General features: G+C 34.0%; 2 protein-coding genes across 4 annotated transcripts in view; one reads left to right on the top strand and one right to left on the bottom strand.

The window, feature by feature from the left end:
• LOC136026878 (molybdenum cofactor biosynthesis protein 1-like) overlaps positions 1-14109 on the top strand; it is a 43855-nt gene extending 29746 nt beyond the window's left edge. For 2 of the 3 annotated variants that reach the window (XM_065703671.1, XM_065703673.1), the window contains exons 6-7: positions 3040-3087; positions 13011-14109. In XM_065703671.1, the coding sequence (XP_065559743.1) occupies positions 3040-3087; positions 13011-13954 (992 nt within the window). In that variant the 3' untranslated portion in view covers positions 13955-14109. The remainder of the gene's footprint in view (positions 1-3039; positions 3088-13010) is intronic. The other variant, XM_065703672.1, reaches the window with a different exon arrangement.
• The window catches only part of LOC136026884 (BOS complex subunit TMEM147-like), a 344819-nt gene that overhangs the window by 92960 nt on the left and 233284 nt on the right, over positions 1-18575 (bottom strand). The window lies entirely within an intron of this gene.

Raw genomic sequence — 18575 nt, forward strand, 5'->3', positions numbered from 1 at the left:
TTTTTATGTGACCAAGTAAATTGAAGGGCACCTAGGCCCCCTCCCAAACTCATTTTTTCCCGAAGTCAACGGATGAAAATTTTGAGATAGCCATTTTGTTCGGCATAGTCGAAAAGCATAATAACTATGTCTTTGGGTATGACTAACTCCCCCACAGTCCCCGGGGGAGGGGCTGCAAGTTAAAAACTTTAACCAGTGTTTACATACAGTAATGGTTATTGGGAAGTGTACAGACGTTTTCAGGGGGATTTCTTGGTTTGAAGGGGTTGATGGGAGGGGACTATGTGGGAAGATCTTTCCTTGGAGGAATATGTCATGGGGGAAGAGAAATTCAATGAAAAGGGCACAGGATTTTCTAGCATCACTATAAAAAACAAGGAAAAAATAAACATGAAAAAGTTTTTTCAATTGAAAGTAATGAGTAGCATTAAAACTTAAAACGAACAGAGATTATTACGCATATGAGGGGTTCTTCTCCTCCTAAATACCTCGCTCTTTATGCTAAAGTATTTTTAGTAATTTCAACTATTTATTCTACGGCCTTTCTGATTCAGGGGTCATTCTTAAAGAATTGGGACAAAACTTAAGCTTTAGTGTAAAGAGCGAGGTATTAACGAGGGGACAAATCCCTCATATATATAATAAAAATATAACAATATAGAAGTTTGTTACGTAAGTTAATTTTTAAGTTACGTATATTTTTTACTAATAAAAATGTTCGTTAAAAATTAAAAGCTCTAGTTGTCTTTTTAAGTAACTGAAAAATTGGAGGACAACTAGGCCTCCTTCCCCACCCCTTATTTCTCAAAATTGCCTGATCAAAACTGAGAAAAAGCCATTTAGCCAAAAAAAGAATTAATGTGCAAATTTCATTTCAATAATTTATGTGCGGAGAGCCAAAATCAGACATGCATTAATTCAAAACGTTCGGAAATTAAATAAAAAAAACTAGTGTTTTTTTTAACTGAAAGTAAGGAGCGACATTAAAACTTAAAACGAACAGTAATTACTCCGTGTATGAAAGGGGCTCTTCCCTCCTCAACGCCCCGCTCTTTACGCTAAAACTATTTACTGTTTTATAAAGTAGAATTGAGAGGAAGAGTCAAACTTTAGCGTAAAGAGCGGGGCGTTGAGGGGGGAACAGCCCCTTTCATACATGAAGTAATTTCTGTTCGTTTTAAGTTTTAAAGGCGCTCCTTACTTTCAGTTAACAAAAACTTTTCTTTATATTTAATTACATCAAAAGAATCGTATTTTAATGCTAGTTTTAAAAATGTCCCCTCCTCAACGCCTCGCTTTTTACGCTAATTTTTTTTTATTGTTTCAAAAATTTAGTTGTGACAAAGGGTCAAACTTTTATGTCACTCCTTACTTGCAGTTAAAAAAACTTCTTTGTTTTGTTTAATCAGCATCAAAAACCCAATGCTGCCGGTGTAACAATTGTCATGAGAATTCCATTTTTTGTCTTGGTGAAGTCCAAATCACTTTTACTTCCAGTTTTTTTTATCATAAACTATTTGACAAGATTCTCTCATGACGATTTTTTTTTAACCTGTTCATTTTATTTAGTTGAATGGGACAATAAAAACAGAGATTTTGTTTTTCTTTCGCTATTCTATTTTTTTAATGTCTGAATATATAAGGGATTTAAGTTCGAGGAGGGTAATTTTCCTGTATTGAAAGAGGTACATTTTACATGGCCTTTGTCAAATCAAAACGTGGTATCTATGCAGGCTGAATGATTTTCGAGTCACTCTACTCCTTCTGTAAACTGTTCTAAGGCGTAGAAAATTGCATAAAGACAAGTCTACATTTGTTATTATCTTCGGAAGTAATAAATCTTTCTGTAATTTGGTTTGAGCTTGATTTTTTTTCAAGATTAAATGCATAATAATTGAATATATCATAGATAAAATAAACTGATCCCTTTACCTGGAATCCTTGCCGTTTAAAATTTACCGTATTTTGTTTTATTTTGGATGCAATTTAATTACTCTTTTTATTTGAGAGTTTTTTTCCTAAAAGTATTTGAATATAAACTTATTCCTACCAAAATAATTTCATGAAACATATTTCCTGTCACCCAACCACCACTGATATTTTGGTCTGTCCCCCCCCCCCCCCCGGAAAATTTTCTGCCGGTACCCATGGGACTAACCAAAAGGCACTATGCTGTTCTAAATTACATGGTCCTAATTGGATTCATTTTTCGGAAAGTGACAACGTTTACAAAGGGCAGGGTTGCACACTAATCAAAAATACCTAAAAAAAAAAAACCGAAATCTATGGACACTATAAGAAACCATTTTGGAAATCTTAAGAATCTTAACTGTTCAGGGAAAATGTACTTGACCTGAGTGCTCAAAGAAAAACAATTTTGGAATTAGTAATTTATTCTCTTCTCTTTCACGTTATGACGATGTTAAATTTAAGTTATCTCACCGATTATTTTTATTTGCATCAATAGGCAGAATCCAAAAGGCTTTTTTGGTGCAGTTTTCGAAACGATATTTACTAAAAATCAGGGGATCAGTTGAATATTTAAATTAGTTGAAATAAATTTTAGAAAGTCATCCACGAATAGTTTTTCGTTAAAAAATGGCGAATTTATCTATTTCATAACAATAATACTACATAACAATATTTCCTAATAAATATTCTTCGAAAACATCATATATTGAGAGGGAAAAGTAAAAAAAAAGAAACAAGATCTGCCATCTAGCGTTGCTCTTTTGTACTAAACAAATGCAATAGAGCGCATCTACATTTGATGGTTTCTGGAAAACTGGGCTGAAAACTCAGGAGATTCAACCAATCAAGCTGCATCCAAAAGGATGGGTCACATCACACCCCATCAAGGCGTGTCTTGATTGGCTGATTTATGGCCCAATTTTTCAGAGAACGCCATATATGTAGTCACTCTCTTTAGTGAAATAAATGCACAATAAACACTAAAGTTTTACTTACCTATATTTTTTTTCTACCTTATAAAATGTTTACTAATTTATGCAAAACTAGTTTTTAATTTCGTTCTTCCAGGAATGTTGAGCCTAGCAAAAATGAAGAACCGACCGATGATTCTTATTGGTGGGTAACAATGTATGTCTCTTCCTTAATATCCTCGTGTCTGTCCTTTGTCCATTAACTCGATCTAAAATGATTCTCAATCTCATTTTTAGGTTTAGTCTCATTTATAGGCTTGGTGTCAATTTGTTTAACAGCATTATTTTTTTCATTAATTTGATTTTTAATGGGTTTTTACAAAGCGCTTTTATTTAACCTCGTATATTTAAAGAATTAAATCTTTCGGAAATCAAATAATTCTTACAGATACAGCATCCTTCATTAAGTCGGGGCTATTGGTTGTTTCAAAGATGTGTGGGTGGGGTCTCGACTTTGAATTTTTCTTAGATTTGTCAGGATAAGCTATGAATCGTTCGGGTAAAATATGAAAAGATTTTATTTTGTGTCTAGAGACTAACCAAAGACTAAATAGAAAGTATTAAGAAATAACTTAAAGATAGTTTTTCTCGTTACACGGAAACAGCATAATTTTCTTAAGACTATGAATAATAACCTCAATTTCATTTTGTCACATGTCAGTTTTCAAGACATACATTATGGCTAATCAAAGACAAATTTACGTTACAAGACTTTCCCATGCTCTCCTTTCAGGTTTTAGCAATTTCAAATTTTGCCAGTTTGCAGGATTTGTTTTTTGTTTTTTTTTTACTTTTCAGGACATTGAAAATTCTAAATTTGTCTCTTAAGCCTTAATCGCTTCAATTGAAACAAGACGAGATCATTGCCGCTTGCGGATAAGTTGCGACTAGTTCCCTTGTTTTGTGACTATCATCAATAATAATAATAATAAAAAAAATAAAGCATATGAGAAATAACTACAAGAAAGTTATTTTGGCAAAGAAAGACCGCCTTTCAAAGTTCTATTTACCAATATTATCTCTAGTCCTATTAATTAAATATATATGTATGGCGAGTCTTCTGTATTTAAATGAGCAATAATTGTGTATTTTTTTTCTCGAAAACGGCTCCATGTTTTTTCGTGAAAATTGGTATCCTTGGTTTTGTGGCCTAAAAAACGACCTATACATGTCAGAAGTTTGAGAAAATTCGCTAAAATCCTCAATTTCGGAAAAAAATATTTATGTAAGTGACATCATATTTATGAGCACATTTTAAGAGTATACATAAGTCATATTTGTCTTAGTAGTGGTTGTATCGTTTTCAATGTCTATGAGGCAGACAAAATAACACAAGAAACAAATGATTGACAAGAAAAGTCATATGATTGACTTCATATTTAAGAGTACATTTCAAGAGAATAATTTATATCACCCCCCTCAATAGTGAACGTATCATACCTATATCCATAACACATACGACATTACAAAAGAACTTAGACCATCAAACGTGACAAGACTAATCCAATATGAACAGATCTGACCAATCTGAGCAGCTAAGGTAAAGGGTATTGAAAAAAAGTTTAAAGTAATGATGAATGAAAATGAATATCTAAGATATATGTAGTCAGAATGCTTGCACCATCGAAAATTACAACGAGCGAAAAGTGAAGAACAAAGAAATATCTGGTTCGAAGATGATCGGCAGCAAGAATTAAAACAAATCAAAACAAAAAGGAGGATCAAAGAAATATGCGGTTACAATACATGCGAAAACGAAGAGTAGAACGAATTAGAAATGAAAGCGAAGAACGAAGAAATATGCGGCTAAAAGATATGCCACAGCGAGAACAAAGAAGTAGGTGGTTCGAAGATAAGAAGCAGCGAGAACAACAAATGACAGTAAAAAAGCGAGTATGGCCGGCCACAAAAACGATCTAAGTAGCTCAGGACTTTAACGAAGGATTCATATTTTTTCCAGGGTGGTTGTAACGCGCCTATGGTGACGTCATGACATCAAGGAGAGGCTCAGGTCTTTGGTTAGAATAAGAATCTATACATAGAAGCCTGCTGCGTGCCGAGTGCCGGGGCCCGGTGGCGAAGCTGCTGGTCTCCTTATATATATATGCATATATATATATATATATATATATAATATATATATATATATATATATATATATATATATATATATATATATATATATATATATATATATATATATATATATATTCCTCAAAAGCAGCTAGATAATCTTTTCTGAAAACTGGCCCATTAACGTTTTCTGGCCTGAAAGAAACGATCTGGATAGGTCACGAAATTGGGAAATTTCGTATAACTTGGGGAAAGTGCAAGAGAACTTTTTTTTCAGGTAGTTATTCCGAATTAAAAATATAGAGCATCAATCAACAAAAAGAAATAGAAAGAAAGAATTTTCATCTAACAACCTGGACAGTGAAATGTCTGGAATTCAGTGGAATAGAATTCCAGTGTAATCAATATCGAATTAAATGTCAATATACAGATTCTAGCTCACGAAATTTTTGTCTTAAAACCTGAACCATCCAACGTGACAAACCTATCCGAACAGCCAAAGCAAAAGGCATGGAAAATATCCGAGGTAATGATTATACTTAATGAATATCAATCCCAAGATCACATTGAAGAGTTGCGACAACGAGTACCACAACAAATCGCAAACGGAAATGAGGTACAAAAAATCTGCGGTTAGCAGACATGCGACAAGGAGTCTAAAAACGAATCGCAAATTTAAACGTCTTACAAAGGAATATGATGTTAGGACACAAGCGAATGCGAGAATCACAGTGAATCAAATTTGAAAAGTATATCCTGACACTAGGAAATGAAAATCTTCCTAAAAATGACACCTGTGAAATCAAATTACCTGAGGATATCATCTTCGGTGGTAATTTAATTGAAGAAGCATTTGGAAATATGTCTTGCAAATTAAAATTACGATGGAATGAAGGAACGTGTTATTTTAGTGCCGCTCCAAAGAAGTAAGTAAGGTGACTGCTGAGATTGTTGATCACCTTCAAGGAGACTACAAATCATAAAAATCTGTGATTCTGTGAAGGATAAACTCGAAAGATGAATCGAACGCACGCCAAGAAACTCATATTCTACGAGTTACGCTTGACCTCAATAAAGGTTAACTTGGAGACACAACACAGCAACATAAATTTCCACTTCAACCATTGTTTGTGATGACCGTACATAAATGATAAGGGCAAACTGTCCAATTTGTTGGTGTCGACCTCCTTACATCTGTCTTAAATCTCGGTATATTGTACGTAGCATTTTCTCACGTTAAACGACAAAATAGATTGAAAGTTCTGCTACCACCAGTAAACGGCCCTCGGACGTCGTAATGTTGTGTTGAAGAAAGCATTGAAGGCTACTCACGAAACTTTTTTCAATGATCAATAGTGTTAGACCTCAACGGCACGATAATTTTATAACTCTATATATAACTCTATATATTTATAACTCTATATAATTTTTATAACTCTGCGAAGCTCGGTCTCCTGGTACTTATTATTAAACGAACGACTTTATTTATGTAGTCAGTGATACTGGTGAGAAAGAGGAATCCCAGCTGTTATGTCTGTAGTAATCCCTGCTGAAGGGGATTAGGGCTTAGCTTTTGAATTTTTTTTGTCAAAGATTTGCCGCGAATGCTTAACTGTTTTTACAGTGACTCAGACAACATTTTGATACAAGTAAAATAAAGTTTCTCATTCAAAGTTATAAATATATATGCAATAAATATTTAGTTGTGGTAAGCTAAAAAAAATGGAAGGGTGAGGGTTCTTTATTTGTTAGAATGGAAAATCAAATCTGAAGCTGTTTTGATATTATGCGTCCAAATGGTCTTCATTTGTTCAGAGAAAAGTGCGGTTTCTGCTCAATTAGGAGTTACATTGGAAATTTGAAAACTACAAAGACTGCTGGGAGCGCCTATTGAGAGGTTTTATTTTCTGCCCTCCTCCTCTAGATTTTTATAAATATTGTTTTTTTGGTATTCTCTTTGAAAAATAGTTTTTTTGAAATTTTCATTGAAAAAATCGAGAAAATAACCAAAATGTCCCCCTTAGATTCCGAGAAACATTTGCGCCCGCCCTTTTATTTTTCGTGAGTTGGCACCCTTGTTTATGTAACCAGTAATGCTGGTAACGAAAGGGGGATGGTAGCTGTCATGTCTATTGAGATAGCTGCTGAATTGGAATATGGACATCCCATTTATGATTATTTTTGTCAATCCCAAGTAAAAGTTGTATTGCGCACATTTTCAACAGTAATTTCACTCTCCGAAGTCTTGTACGTATAGCTGGAAGTTTTCTCAATTCACGATAACTAGGGAAGGTGCCAAAATGTTTTTAAAAAAAATTTGAGATGGGTTTAATTTTGTTGTTTTTTTCCGCTTTTTTGTTTTCAATGAAATTACCAAAAAGAAAGTTTTTTTTCAATGAAAATACCTTCAATATTTTCAAAATCTAGAGAGGAACGGGGGAAATTGCAGAATATACCAAATAAACGCATTAAAGTGAATAGTATGTACAAGAATGACATTCATGTGGTTAAGGTAGAAAATGAGGTTAGTTGTTGGTTAGGTATGAATCAAGAGTTGAGCAGGTAGTAGCATCAATTGAAGGGAATGTAGGGGGGGGGGTGTAAGAAAACCATGGAGCAATCTTAAGGGGTAAATTTAATGTGTAAATAAAAGCCTTATACTTGTGCACTGACAAAATTTATTATGTACGTTCTTTTTTAATTGATATCAAATGAGTCAATTAGGTCATTGGTCAAGGATCAAAGGAGTCAATTTTTTCGAGAGATTTTCCAGGAATACACCTTGGTCTAAATTAGACACATCGTCCGGAATTCACAAACATAATAAAAAAAAAGAAAAACTAAAAGTTCTTTGCCTGTTAGAGTTCTTGTGCAATAAAACCAGAATGAGTGAATATCTATTACCACTTTTTCGGATTAGCTTTAATAGGAGGCTGTTGAGTCTAGTCTTTTTTTTCCAATTTTATTCAACTAAAATTAAAATTCAAAATAAACTTGCACAAGTTCAATTTAAAAAGTACATATTCTATTTCTTGAAAAAAAATTCTAACCATTGGAAAGTAAATGCTTCAAGTATAAAAATTCAAGTACACTTTCCATATACAAGCAAGTATGCTCAAATCAAGTATAGACCTACTTGCTTCACACAGTGAAACAGGATTTTTTCTTTAAAATTAATTTGAAAAACTTTTTCTACAAATAAGTTTTTGAAAGCAAATTTAAAAGCACCATTAAACCAAAAATGAGAAGAAATAAATTCAAATAATCTTCCAAGCATAAATTTACCGCAAATCACCATCAATAAATAAATGAAACCCGTAACGAACAGAAATGACAATAAATACCGAGCCAAACTCAAAACGAACAAAAATTAACATGAGTAGGGCTGACCAACCTCATGCCTTCTCAAGATCAAAAACATCATCCGGAATTCACATAGCGGAGGCGCTATATCTTTTCCGTCTGAAAAATGAAACTAGTCAAAATAAAACTGACGAATTTCCGCTTTGGAAATGAATGATTTCTCCAGCCGGCAGAACTTTGTCTGACCCCACTGATAGGTGAATTGATCTTCTGGAAAAAAGAACACCGTCCCCCCAAAAATTACAATTAAGCTAGGGCCACCTTTTCCTAAGGTCTTTAAGCGAATTTGATACCTTGAAGGATCCCCCTAGTTCACCCATTATAATTTTTTTTAGTTTGTGTTGTCAAACTGTTCAGGATTAATTGGGCGGTCTTGCCATAACTTTTATGGCTTTGTTAAGAAATCTGAATAATTAACGGGAAAATAAAAGCTGGCCCCTGCTTTCCCAGAAATTTTAGAACAAAATATTTAACTTATCCCGTTTTGTGCCGGAGATAAAGATATTCAGATTCAATGAAACTTACGCCTTTATAAAGTGTGGAATTCGTTTTTTTGATTGGACAGAGCAAAATTTCGTTTTTAAAGTTTAGGAAAGGGCAGTCCCTAAAATGAAGTGAAGGGCAGGAAGGGCATACTTGCTTGGAGAGTATTGAAAACACACTAAAGAAAATTGTCATTTAATAATTTTTCATAAGCTTTGAAGATTTCCTGTTGTGCTTACCCCCTTGATTGGAAATTTTATTCTCATTTAAACCCCCGAATGCTTATAAATAATGTAGAAACACTACAATTGGCTGTGCTTCGAGCACAGTCAACTTAATTTTCTGTGTTCAGTCCAGATAAATAATCTTACATCAGTAAACTTCCATCATTATAAAGCGTGGAATTAGTTTTTTTTTGATTGGACAGGGCAAAACTTCCTTTTTAAAGTTCAGGAAAGGGCAGTCCCTAACAGGAAGGGAAGAGCAAGAAGGGCATACCTGCTTGGAGAACATTGAAAACCAGCACAAAAAAAGTGTCATTTAATAATTTTTCATAAGCTTTGAAGGTTTCTTGTTGTGCTTACCGACTTGTTTGGAATCTTTACCGACATGGATTGCATATTATTTATGCTGTATGTGCGTTGAATAGACAGGGTTTTCTTAACAATTAGTAAGAGATTATGCGTTTTTTAAAAGAACTACTCTCTCGTTAGCTTTTCAAACGTCGACTGTCGACTCATTTAAGAACCCCAATCAATCTTTACTAAAATTGCTTTGGAAGTTCCTTGTGGTGCTGGGAAAATTCGTTAGTGGGACTGTCAGTTGATACTGAGACTCACAACGTGATTTTTATGGTATCGAATCCCTATTAACTTTTGCTTTGAAATCAGTGTAATTTAAAGTTTGTATAACTATTCGAGTACAAGTAATGAAGCTGGTGGTGAATAAGTACGATTAAGATGTATGTTTAAAACTTTGGTATGTTGTTATATGTCTATGCTATTTAAAAACTGAATCATTTGAAATATTTTTTTTAAGATTTTTTAATTGAAGTTTTTTTTTTTTAGCATTTCTTATAAAAATTCCATTAACGTCTATAGCTTGTTCCTTGAAGACCAATTATAAAGAAAAGTTTTGGTTTAAATATTGTCAGTTAAAGGTAACATGTAACGCAGCAAGAACCGCAACGTTCTTGTCTGCAGAGCGACTTACAGGTTGGATCATTGCTTTGAAAAGGGGACGATTCCACTAAGGCAAATCAGTCATATGGAAGTGATTTAGAAAAAATACTATTTAGCATTTAAGTATCTGTTACAATATTAGTGTTTAGAACAGGCAGAAGACTGGTTCAGCTATAACCGCTTTCCGTTTACATTTTTCAGGAAAAATGTTCCATTATCGCTTGTGCGAGGTTTTAGCTGAGGAATATGCGTTCAGTTGGAACATTCTGAACAATTTCTCAGAAATCTGCATTTCTGAAAAATCTGAAAAAAATTCTCAGAAATAGAAAACTCAATATTTGTGAATCCAAAATAAGTTCTTGAAAGAAGCATAATAAACGCAAAACCTCTTATCATAAACAAGCATCTTGGTCGCTCAATTGTTTCATAACTCTTTGCCTGATATATATAAAAGTTTATGGACCTTAAGTTCAGGTTTTACCGAGTACTTCTAGTTGAGACCAAGCGAGGGGGATAGGAGCTTAAAACATTTTACTATAAATACCAAGCACCGAGAGAGTGTACTTCTTGCAAATTTGAGAGCAACTTATGAGCAGTGAAATAATGCAAATTATAGCAACATATATCATGACAGATCTATTGAACTTTACCTCAGACCTTGATTCCTCCTTTGCCTCCAAAGGCATCCAGAAAGAGCCGCCAATCATCCCTCATGTGCGCTGCTGCCCAGACGTCTTCCCATTGGGGTTGGACTGTCGAATTGATAAGCCTCATGTGCCGCCGGTATGTAACGACGAAGTGTATTTTTTGGTTTTCCTCTTCTTCGGGTTCCCTCTGGTTGCCACTCGAGTACCGTTCTGGGGTGTATATCTTCCGCTATACGGATAACGTGTCCCAAGTAGTGCCATCTTCGTTGGCGTGTGACATTTGTTACCAAGGGCTGATGCGTGATAGAGCGAACCGTCTGGTTAGTTATGTGGTCCCTCCAGTTAATGTTATGAATCCAGTTAATGAATCCAGTCTGGTTATGACTTTTATTTTAAGTTAGGTCTCCCGCTAGAAATTTTCGGTAATTTTCATCGGTAGAGGGTGGAAAGGAAAGCTCAGGGTACTTACACACTGCTGGATTGATGAGCAATGTTTATTTTTATTTCTTTTCATGTGCCAGAGTCTAGCCCTTCAAAAATTTCAAACATTAAAAGAAAGGGAGGTGGGGTAGACTAAGAAATCATTACAACAGCAACCGAAAAAGTTATTCTGCCTGAAATTAATATATTTTAAGTTATCAGAGTATCATTAAGTTTTATGTCATTATTTTAGTCAGCAATTGGTGACAATTTAGTCATCAAAAAGAGTTTCATCAAAGCTACTTGTTTGGGTTTTTCTTGTTTCTTGGTTTATTTTAGTTTTTCTTTGTATGCTTTCTTTATCTAAATCCTCTTATTATTTATTCCACTGAAGAGATTGCTAGTATTTTTTTGGCAAAGCTTTTGATAAGGACTATTTTTCGGTCTATCTTTCACGCTCGGTTCTACTGTAAAATTATACGATATGCAACAAGTTCCTGCAGAATAAGGACAAAACAGCGAAAGAAAAAATTTTAGGCGAAGAAATAGAGATAGAACAATTAGTTTTACCAACATTGTGTGAAAATTCGATTGATTCATTTCCCTGCTTAATACTTATTCTCATAGAAGACCGTTAGACGGTTTGGAGCTAATTTTTCACTTTGCTGAATTCAAAATTTATATCCTTCTTGTCTGAAATTCAATTCTCATGTAGATTGCCTTACGCTTTTTATACGCTTAAGCAGCTTAAGCTTTTTTTACGCTTAAGCAACGAGCATACAGTTTTTGTATCTGTTCCTTTTTCTGCAAAATACTGAATGTGAAGCAGTTGAAGGTCTTTTTTTAAAGCACGAATCTCTGAACCAATAGATGGCAGTACAACATTCTTGATTATTACTTTGAAATAAACCCCCTTTTTTGTTCTATAAATTTTGTCTATAATTACCATTTGGGTATAGATAAGTTTTACTGGCACCTGTAAGAAAAATTGTTGGTGACTTTAGAACGTCCTTGTAAAGGAAAGTTTGAAAATTGTTGTTTGTCATCAAGGGTGCTAATTGGGGAGGAGGGTGGAGAAGAAACTTTTTGTATCTCCATTACTGGCACCAGTTTTCTTTTGGAACCAATAAGGAAAATTGTTGGTGGCTTTAGGACGTCATTGTAAAGTAAAGTTTGAAAATTATTTTTGGCCATCAGAGAGGCTAATTGTGGAGGAGGGTGGATGCAAAACTTTTTTGTATCTCAATTTGTAAGAAATCGAAAAAATCTTTGCTCTTCCCTACGGTTTGTGATTTTTTTTTTCACCCGATTACTACATTAACTTTGACAGTATTTCAGGTCAACGGCACAGATATCTGCCTAGTTAGCAGGGGTTTGCAGGCTTTCTAATTCGAAAGCAACACTTTTCTTTTCTTTTAGGCTTTATGGCAGTGAATGTTTTATTATAGTGAAAATGAGCTATGAAAATGACTGTTTTTTTCTACTCACCACACTGATTTTAATGCATCGAGAAATTTTACAGTACAAATAAAATCTCGTATCGCTATTGTTATTTTAAGCAATAATCTTTTAATAGATAAATGGAGGGTTAAGTAGCAATGCAAATCGACTTGAATTCTTTAGAATTTCTATGCCATAGTTTTCTTAGTAAGGGGGTAGGGACTAAAATTAAAAAAAAGGTACATTTCTAGGCTGCTAATTCCTCCCAACCCTCTTCTTCTTCTCATAGTTTTTATGTACGCTCCACTAAGCATGGAAATGTTACTTTGTTTCTTGACTATACTTGCTTTTAAGACACGTTTTATTTAAGTTTTAGATATTAAAGTTTAAATTTGAAATTTATTTTTTCTAGTAAAATTTAGATTCTAAAGATAGTAATAAATACCTATTTTGTTTTCTAGGAGAAAGAAGAGAGAAAAGGCTCCTGACAAGTAATTTACCAGTGTTTTCCCCAGGATATTCAACGCAAATGACTGCCCATGTTCAAAACTTCCATTCTTCTTCTTCATGTAGAAGTAGTAAAACCTTTGCTGATGATCCTACAACTAGTAAAACAACGGCACACGAAACAACTTATGCTGACGCACCAAAGGACACCGAGAAAATAAGTTTCGACTCCTTAGAGAATGCCATAATAGAACAATCAAAGCCTGACCTCCCCCAAGAAGCTAAAAAGGAGAAAAAACCAGCAAGAGGTTCTTCTTCAGATACAAAAATGCATCCCCCAAAGGAAGTACCTGATTTGTCTGCAACTGGAAAAATACCTCCAGAAGTATTTGATTCTACACATTTTTGGGACTACGAATATTACGGTCCAGAGACTAAACATCGTGGGCCAGATATTATTGGACGAAAACCACGTACCAGAGCTCAATTGACGCATGTCAACAGCGAAGGCGAGGCGAAAATGGTTGATGTATCCTATAAACCAGTCACAGTACGTACAGCTACCGCGCGCGCTTTCATTCATGTTGGTGAACTTGCATTCAACCTCATTTGTGAAGATCAAATCAAAAAAGGGAATGTTTTAACTGTGGCTGAGGTAGCTGGAATTATGGCCGCAAAAGAAACACCTAAGCTCATTCCTTTGTGTCATTTCCTGGCGTTAAGCAAGGTTGAAGTCAAACTTACTTTGAATGAAACAACATACGGAATTGATGTTGTAGCTACCGCAAAGACCAATGGCCAAACTGGGGTGGAGATGGAGGCACTGGTTGGCGCAACTATCGCAGCACTAACTGTATACGATATGTGTAAATCTGTCACTCATGATATAACCATAAGCAATGTAAGACTTGTTAGCAAAACTGGTGGGGTCAGAGGGGATTATCATGGGGAGAAGTAAGGCATCGCAAATAGGACAAAAGTGAGAAAAAGCGGAAGAAAAAATGAAAGTGAAAATTGCAAAATGTTAAAAAACAGAGCTCGGGTCCGTTTTATGAATCCACCAAAACTGGAAAAATTTCATTGCATTGATTTAAAAAAAAAAAAAAAATTAAACGATCGGTTGGTATTGATAAAAACAAACATGATTTAAAAAGTTAGGGCTGAGCCAGAAAAAAAAAACCTCGTAGAAATTCTGAATAATGAAAATTCTCAAGAAATAATTAGTAAATAACCGCACGAAAAATAATACACCTCAAGAAAATATTGCTAAATATAAATAATAGCTAAAACCAAAGGATACGCATAAATGAATTACTCGAAGTTAAAATATTTTGAGAATCCGTTCTACAACATGCCTCTGTTCCCTATTCTTTTTGACTCTTTACGTTCCGAAGTTAATTTTTTTTAAAGAATCTCCCCTTGGACATTTTTCCCTTTCTTGAGTACAAAATGATAAAACTTATATTTTAGCATTCCAGTTTCAGGAATGGTTTACTTCTACGGGTGTAAAGTTAAAAAAGATTACTGAAAAACTATTTTCTTTATTTTAATTGTTTCCCACATCATAAAGAGCTTTCCCTTTGCAAGAACTTATCACATGCATGAAACCATATAAATTTAGATTCTTCCTTTTTAAAGGCATTTTCTGATAGAAATTGTTTCTAATTGGTTTAAGCTGTTTCTAAATTCGGCATCTCTGACCGAATTACCGTTGGACCAGGACTTCGAAATTGGGAATTTTAATCTTTTTTTCGAAAATCTGTTTTTGTTCCTCCAATACTTTGTCAGATTTATATATATATATATATATGTATATATATATATATATATATATATATATATATATATATATATATATATATATAATATATATATATATATATATATATATATATATATATATATATATATATATATATATATATATATATATATATATATATATATATATATATATATATATAAATTAGCTTTTGGGTTGTTCCGAATAGAGCACATTCAAAATACAGAAAACTACTGGAACATCATAAAATTTTCATATCTTGGGGGATGGGCCTTCCCGCTTAGCCCAAATATCTCCTATGGATTCCTTGATTGACCTTTTCAACCCTTAGCAATTTTTCAAGACGCATAGAGTTGGTTCTCAAAGCCTCAGTGAGAGTATATTACAATCAATTGCTGTTAAAATTTTATATGATAAACAAAAATCAAGATTTTGCAGAATTCCCCTTCCCCTGTATGAAATAAAAGCTCTCGACTAGTCTTACCCGGTTTTCTACCATGTTTGTTTATAAAAGAATTAGAATATATACTCTCCAAAATTATTTAATCCTCTTCTGTTTTGAAAAAAAACTTAGGAATAAGAGCTTTTGAGATCAAAATTGTTTTCACTGAGTTTTGGACGGGTCTACCGCTTCTTCAGACCTGTTTATAAGATCTTCAAATTTTAGCCCTGAGCTTAGGAGCTTGAAGAAAGTATTTTTGTTTAATTTCGTTCCAAAAAAGTGTATCAAGCACCAGGGGAGTACCCAGGAGGGGAAGGGGTTTGAACCTCTCCTCCTCGTAAATTATTTATCCGAGTCGTAAAAACGTAACAAAAATACATATTAACAATTTTTTGATGCGCTTTTTATTTGGTGTTTTAATCCACCCATCCGAAAAAATACACCCCCCCCTCCCGGAAAAAATCTCGGCTGCAGCCCTTTCAAGCTTAAATATTATTTAACAGAAAGTTCTACGATATCAAAAAAGCGTATGTCAAAAACAACGTTAAACGTTAAAAATAAATTTCCCTAAAATATCAACATTAAAAGTAGCGTATCTTACAAATATCTAGTTTCGTAACTTTAAGGATTTCACGCTTTTCTTCAATCAAAATAGCGGAGCTACTTAGGCTAAGGTCCTTTTGTTGTCGAAACTCTAATATCCAACCGCAGGGCCGTATCCAGGATTTTTGTTCGGGGGGGGGGGGTATTTTTTTCATGGGGGTTTTATACAAAGAAAAACTTGTAAAAAACGCATTAAAAATGTAGTTTCATGCATTTCTGTTACGTTTGTATGAGTTGGACAAAGATTTGTGTGTGTGTGTGGGGAGGGGGTTAAAACCCTCTAAACCTTTCCCTTGAATACAGCCTTGATCCTACAATCTGTCTTTCAAACTTCGGAACTTCTTCAATAAATCCTAGGATATTGCCATTTCTCAGTGGCAACCCTGATCTTGGGTATAAAAAAAATATCAAATTTTTTTTTACTATAAATTTTTTTTTTACTATATTGGGTATAAAATTTACCATAATAAAAAAAAATTGATCCACGTTTTTTGGTTTCTTCACTCTCCTGCAAAGTTTATATAGTGTAACATACCACTGGCAAATCCAGGGGGCTCTGGCGCCCAAAGATTTTTCTGGCGCCCTGTTTTTTTCATTCTTTTTTAGAACAAATTTGTCAATTAGTGGCACCTTTGTCACATTGCCCCCCCGCCAAGATTTTGCTCACTGGCGCCCTTGTCACATTGTCCCCCCCAAGATTTTGCCCTAGAACAACCCCTGTAACATACCGCCTTTTAGATTACTAAAGCAGAATATATTGTAGCTGAATGAAGCTAAATATATTGTATTTTAAAAACACTTTCAAAAACCAATCAAGAAGTTAGAAATGTGTTTCTTCTTTGTTATTTTTATTATGTGATTTTTAAGAACTAAAATCAAGATATATTTATTTGCTTATTGAAGGGAATTAAGATTTTAATTCCTAAAATCTATATGATCGCTCAATTTTATACGTTTTTTATGTGAAAGTGTCGAGTTTCTCAGCTAAATTTACCTTATAGCTCTGTGTACCTGTAGGATTGTTAGTAATTGGTTTTACATCGCTATCTTTAATGAGTTTTTCTGCTGTTATTTGCATGATAGCTATCGGTGGTGTAAATTGGGGAGGGGTGTATTTGCCCTTGACTTTGAAAAATACCTGTTTTCGGGTATTTCATCGAAAAATGTCATTTTCAATTTCAAAATAAAAAATACAACAAAAGCGCCCCCCCCTAGATTTCGAAAAGCACATTTTCCCCCTCCATATATTTTGCGGAATTGACGCCACTTATAGTAATCTATATGCAAGTTTAAGATTATTAGTAGCTGATTTTTATATTGTCATTATATTATTGCTGATGATAATGATGCTAACAAACATAAACTCATATGTTGATGCTGCTGAACATCTTGTCCGTATTGTGAGACCTTTGGGGGTTCACAGCTGATATTTATCCAGTAGTTTTATGTTCTCGATCATTGTCAACAGTTGGTTTTTATATTATTGTTTTCTTATGGCTGATGATGATAATACTAACAGGGGAATTCATTATATTTTGACGTTGTCGAACCATTATCCCTGTTCTGGGATCTTTAGAATTTCCTTGTAGTCTTATGTACATATTGCATTGTCAGCAGGTCTTTATATTATTTCTTCTTATGACTAACGATAATGAAACTAATTGCGCTATCTTTATATTTTGATGCCGATGTCCCTGTTCTACGACCTTTGGAATTCCCTAAAAGTTATATTTACACTTGGAATTATTGGCAGTAATTCTTCATATTGTCATTTTCTGATGACCGATGATAATGATGCTAATAGGGACGTTCTATCCTGTTCTGAAATTTGTTGAGTGTCTGAGCTGGTATTTGGTTTTTCTTCTGGTATTTCGTTATTAGTTGGTTTTTATATTGTTATTTTGGGTACTGATTCTGTTTGAATAAAAAAATTAAGAAATAAAGGCATTTAAACCATCTTTATCTTTAAAAAGAAAAAATCGTTTTCAAAACTTAGACACCCCACTACCACAACTAAGGCGGTGATCATATACTTCATTTCTCCAAATCAGTTGGTAAAGCCTTTTTAGTTAGCGATGAGACTGTGAAGGATTCTCAAAGCGTAGCTTGCAAAGGTGAGAACCAAAACCGGTGGATACCAAAAACAGCCTGAAGCCGCTCGAAAATAACGTCGGATCGAAATGACAACCGCGCCAATGGAATCGCCGAAAACCAGGCAGGAGGAAGCAGCAAAATTCCTACTTAAACAAGAAGAAAAATTACTTCTTTGCATTGATAGTACCGACCTGTCCTCTTTTTTTTTCTGTCCCATTAACGGGGAACTGAAACAACATAGAGAGCTGTTTAAGGGCTAGGGCTTGTATTTTATCTAGGGCTTTTTGTAATTAATAAAACTTGCTGCAATTTTTAACAAGAAAACAAAAACAAAACTGCATGTTCCTATACTATATGAGATAACACGTGTATCATTTTGTGAGACAAAGGATATTATATCATAAACAATTGGTTCTGTGACCTGATTGTCTAAATTACGTCAAGTATGGTTTTTAAATGGCGCAGTATATGGTAGATTAGAACCATAAATCACAACACTGACAAAACATCATTTAGGCTACTAAAATAAAATGCAATTTTCGAAAAAAACTGCATCTATGTATGTAAAATCGAATGTATATGTCTCTGTCTATGTATCCTGTATGCATTACGACAATATTCATCCGATCGCCAAGAAAATTTAAGAAGTTGTTGAGT

This window comes from Artemia franciscana, chromosome 5, assembly GCF_032884065.1.
Source record: "Artemia franciscana chromosome 5, ASM3288406v1, whole genome shotgun sequence".
NCBI classification, from domain to species: domain Eukaryota; kingdom Metazoa; phylum Arthropoda; class Branchiopoda; order Anostraca; family Artemiidae; genus Artemia; species Artemia franciscana.